Raw genomic sequence first — 5,102 nt, forward strand, 5'->3', positions numbered from 1 at the left:
TTGCGGTAAACCACAATTTCTTATGCAATGCTCCCACCGTGTGGTAGCACTTGCCCACCCACCTTTCTTGAGAAGCATATTTATCCGTGTAAGTGCTGGCAGCTTTGCCTCGAATTTTAGCCCTGAAACGGGGTATGGTGTATAATGTAGTTTGTATGAATGGTGTTTAGCCACCGTGAAGCTCAGCAACTAAACATCGGGCTGAAAAACTGCAGTGGAAAGCAGTTGCCTTTAGTTTGCAGCAAATTTATAGCAAGACAGATTTAGCTTGTTCCAGAGATTATGGGTGGCTCTGAAAAGAGCCTTTGGTGGTGTTGGCTAATTGCCCTGCGGTTACCGATTACCGCACTCACTTGCTCTTGGCAGGCTTGTGGCTCTCTGTCTTCTTGGGCAAGAGGACCGCCTGGATGTTGGGTAGAACACCTCCCTGAGCAATGGTGACCCCTCCGAGCAACTTATTGAGCTCCTCGTCGTTACGAACGGCAAGTTGCAGGTGGCGAGGAATGATACGGGTCTTTTTGTTATCGCGTGCAGCGTTACCAGCCAACTCCAATATCTCAGCAGTCAGATACTCCAACACCGCTGCCAGATACACGGGTGCGCCGGCTCCTACTCTCTCGGCATAATTACCCTTGCGAAGAAGCCTATGCACACGGCCAACAGGAAACTGCAAACCGGCACGGGAAGAACGTGTCTTCGCCTTAGCACGAACCTTTCCGCCTTGTTTACCTCTGCCAGACATGCTATCTCTCGAGAAAAACCTACCCTGATAACCGACGAAGAAACACGTTAAAAATGAACCGCCGCACACTTACCCAGCTATTTGTAGCTTCCCCCCGTGACGCTATTCGTCACTGATTGGTTCCTTTTCAAAACATCCAATCGGGTGGACATAGTCTGAGACACCAATCGGTGTAGGCACTGCGGTTCATGGGCGGCCGCATCTGCACACGTGACAACCTCATCGAATCGGACGCGAGACAGCAGAACGGCCTTATTTGCATGCGGTGCCTATAAAGGGAAGGGCCCAGCGCAGTAAAGCTTCAGTGTTCATTAGTGATGGGAAGTTCGGATCATTAAAGTGAATCGGATCATTTCGATTCGTTCACTGAAATGATCCGATTCATGATCCGGATCTTCGGATCACTCAGTGTGTCTGCACGGAGTTACTGTTTTCCAGTAACTCCGTGCAGGCACACTAACGATTGGCCCCGCCCCTTTCATTATGAATCCTCCCCCCTGCCTCCAGTGATGTCAATGAAGGCAGAGAGTCGTTCAAAGATTCGGATCTTACAGGGATCCGAATCTTACAGTGATCCGGATCACTGTAAGATCCGGATCATTGTAAGATCCGGATCATTGTAAGATCCGGATCATTGTAAGATCCGGATCTTTGAACGACTCTCTGCCTTCATTGGCATTCTAATCATTCAGAGAATGTCACCATACTGTTATAAATAATACATTAATAATCACTGCCCCCAGCGGTCCATAGCGGTAACGGTTTTCCTCCGGAGAGTGTGTGGGTGGCTCTGAAAAGAGCCGTTGGATGTTTCAGGGTCACGAGTCAACAAGCTTAACCTCCGAAACCGTACAGAGTACGGCCTTGGCGTTTCAAGGCATACACCACGTCCATAGCGGTAACGGTTTTCCTCTTGGCATGCTCCGTATAAGTGACTGCGTCACGAATCACATTCTCCAAAAACACTTTGAGCACACCACGGGTCTCCTCATAGATCAACCCAGAGATACGCTTTACACCTCCTCTGCGAGCCAAACGGCGGATAGCAGGTTTGGTGATTCCCTGGATGTTATCCCGAAGCACCTTCCTGTGCCTCTTCGCGCCACCTTTCCCGAGTCCCTTACCTCCTTTGCCACGGCCAGACATGATAGCGTTTACTCCACGAGCTCCACAGCACAATACTCGCCTACGGCCGGCCCGCTTTCTTTTATGCGTACTCGACGGACCTGATGGGGAACCGCACCATGCTGCCTCAAGGGGGCGTTGCTTTTTTAATATATGCTTCTCGTTGGTTGGCTGGAGAAGCTTCCAAGCGTGCCTCAGACACCGATTGGCTATTTAGGAATATCAAAAGACCGCCCGCGGGAAACCTTAATACTTTTGCCTCCCTCACCTCCACGTGATCGCTTTCGACAATCCCTCATTTACCACTAGGTGGCAGCATATCGCTGTAAATAAACGCCAAACGGAGACCAAGATAAAGGCGGAGGGATGGGTGGGTAGGTTGAAAGGAAAATATACTTACCGTTTGCGCGTAAACGTCTCATCACACTTCTAATTTTAGATCCTAACTCCAAAGCAGTTGGATTTCCTACACCGTGCAGCCCCCCCCAAAAAAATACACTGCCAGGGAACAGCACCCAAGAGGTGTGAAATAATAAATAAATAAAATAATGAATACAGATAATTAATAAAATAAATTCTTTAATATCACCTATTAAAGATTAATTTACCCTTAAACTTAATCTATAAATGTATATAACCCAATCATTAATTATAATTAATTATTATTTAAGAATAGCCTAATATTTATACATTAAAGAATAACATTAAAAATGATGGATATTTTTAACTAATAATAATCAATTAAATAATTTAAAATAAATTGTATTTCTACTGCTAGTGCCTGGCTGCCTGCCGGTCTGATGATTGTCTTAGGACTCGTAGCTGACAAGAGTTTACTTAGGGGTTATTTATTATTAACGTATTATATTATTTATTTATTATTCAAAATACCGTATTTGCTCGATTATAAGACGACCCCGATTATAAGACGACCCCCCAAAATCAAAATATTAATTTAGGAAAAAAACAAAAAGCCTGAATATAAGACTACCCTATAGGGAAAAAGTTTTACCAGTAAATATTAATTAATGTAAATTATTTTCATGTTTAATAAAAGCTATGATTGAGAAAAATATATTTTTTAAATTTCCTTTTATTTGCCAACCTGCCCCCCCCAGTTATGCCACTCTGCCCCCAGAAATGCTTTATACCCCCCTATTTGCCACTCTGCCCCATGATATGCCTTATACCCCTGTATGCCACTCTGGCATATAGGGGGTTAAAAGGCATATCATGGGGCTGAGTGGCATATAGGGGGGTATAAAGCATTTCTGGAGGTATATAGGCATATCATGGGGCTGAGTGGCATATAGGGGGTTAAAATGCATTTCTGGAGGTCCATGATATGCCTTTTAACCCAGCATGTACTGGCTGCCTTGGCTTGATAGGAGTGTGATTGCTGTTAGCAGTTTGATATATATATATATATCAAACTGCTAACAGCAATCACACTCCTATCAAGCCAAGGCAGCCAGTACATGCTGGAACCTGGGGATGATAGCAGTGGGATTACAGCCTCCATATGCCATGCTACAACCCCCACCCCCCTTACACATCCATGCTATCACACACACACTCACACTCATTCACAAACATTTAAATACTCATTCATTCCCTTAATCACACACACTTCACACATACTCAAAAACCCTCCCCCACCCCCTCACCTGAACTGCAGATCTCCCACTCGCAGACTTCTGCAGGGGACCGGCTGTAGCAACTTCTCTGGCCCCGCCCTCAGAGGAGGGAGGGGGAGATAGAGTTCTGTGAGGACGCTGCAAGCTTCCTGCCCTGCTTCTAACAGAAGAGACGCTGCTCGCGACCGGTAAGCAGCATGGCGCCAGCATTTTTTTGGGGTCTGATTAGAAGACGACCCCGATTATAAGACGAGGGGTATTTTTCAGAGCATTTGCTCTGGAAAAAACCTCGTCTTATAATCGAGCAAATACGGTAATAAAAGTAATTATTAACCCCTTCAATCCCAGGGGGTTTTGGTACCTCAAAGCCCAGAGCAATTTTGCCACTTTTGGGGTATGTCAGTTTAGCGATTATTCTCTTTTCCTGTGAATAGTGCACCCATGTAAACTATATATTGTTTTTTCAAGGAGAGATAGAGCTTTCGTTTGATACCATAGTTGGATGATTAGCTGCAAATTTAGAATGAGAAATTTAGTAAAAATTAGCGAAGATTAGAAAAATAAACTAATTTTTTTTTACATTTTCCCTCTGAATCCTCACAAAATTAGGTAAAGTGATGGAAAATCCCCTCCAAGTTTATCAATTCAGGTGTCCTGATTTCAGAAATACCTAATTTATATAGATTTTCCAGACTTTCCCAGCACCAGGGAGCATACTATTAGGTGTACAATTTTGTATAATTTTTATGCCTATGGCTTAACTGGTTTGGCGGTTGTGAACGGGGGCTATGGGATGTAAGGTTTTTTTAAGAATTTTTTTATTATCTTTTTTTATATATTTTTTATTAATTTTTTTTATTTTAATATTTTTTTCATTTTTTTGTATTTTTTATATATTTTTTACACAGTAATGGTAAGAGGTCCTCCTAGGGACCTCCTGAACATGCCAGTGATGTCACAATGACATCACAGCTCACATTATAATTTTTTTGTGTATTATTTATATTATTATTTTAATGATTTTTTTAATATTATTTTTTAAATTAATTAACTTTTTTTTCCAGCTTTTCTGTTACTGGACGGGAGGGGGAGTGAGAGAGATGGTCTCTCACTCCCCTCCCCGCGATCCCCCTGCACCGATCACACTGTGATCTCTATGCAGGTCCCCACAGACCTGCATAGAGATCGCAGCGTCTCTGTGCCTCATCGGAGGGCAGGATATCCCCGCAGGATATAGCCGGCTTCTGCTGTCAGTGGGGAGTCCAGGCTGTCAAACGACAGCCTGGTCTCCCGTGCAGCGGCAGGGATGCGTCCCTGACGCTGCACGAAGGGCTGGACGTACCGGGACGTCCATAGGGGTTTCTTTGTGGGCGTTTTTTGGACGTCCCGGTACGTCTATAGGGGAACGAAGGGGTTAAGATTAGGTTTTGTCTTATCAGGACGTTTTATGTGCGAGAGTGTGTTTGTGTGTATTAGCGCGTGAGCATACGTTAGTGAGGAAAGGGTTAAGCGTGAGAATGTGTTTGTGTGCATGCACCACTGTGTATTAATGATGTATATACTATTTCTTTAACGTGAGTGCGAGTGTATAGAACTAG

The 5,102-nt window shown here is 44.1% G+C and overlaps 2 protein-coding genes across 2 annotated transcripts; both read right to left on the reverse strand.

The window, feature by feature from the left end:
• Positions 1 to 286: 286 nt before the first annotated feature.
• LOC128468930 (histone H2A type 2-B-like) lies at positions 287 to 783 on the reverse strand. The gene has a single exon (XM_053450742.1). It carries the CDS (start codon positions 740 to 742, stop codon positions 350 to 352), a length of 393 nt encoding a protein of 130 aa, XP_053306717.1. The 5' UTR covers positions 743 to 783; the 3' UTR covers positions 287 to 349.
• Positions 784 to 1,567: 784 nt separating this feature from the next.
• LOC128469034 (histone H4) lies at positions 1,568 to 1,913 on the reverse strand. The gene has a single exon (XM_053450832.1). The coding sequence runs from the start codon at positions 1,886 to 1,888 to the stop codon at positions 1,577 to 1,579; it is 312 nt and encodes a 103-aa protein (XP_053306807.1). The 5' UTR covers positions 1,889 to 1,913; the 3' UTR covers positions 1,568 to 1,576.
• Between the last annotated feature and the right edge of the window lie 3,189 nt (positions 1,914 to 5,102).

The sequence above is a fragment of the Spea bombifrons genome, chromosome 11 (assembly GCF_027358695.1).
Source record: "Spea bombifrons isolate aSpeBom1 chromosome 11, aSpeBom1.2.pri, whole genome shotgun sequence".
NCBI classification, from domain to species: domain Eukaryota; kingdom Metazoa; phylum Chordata; class Amphibia; order Anura; family Pelobatidae; genus Spea; species Spea bombifrons.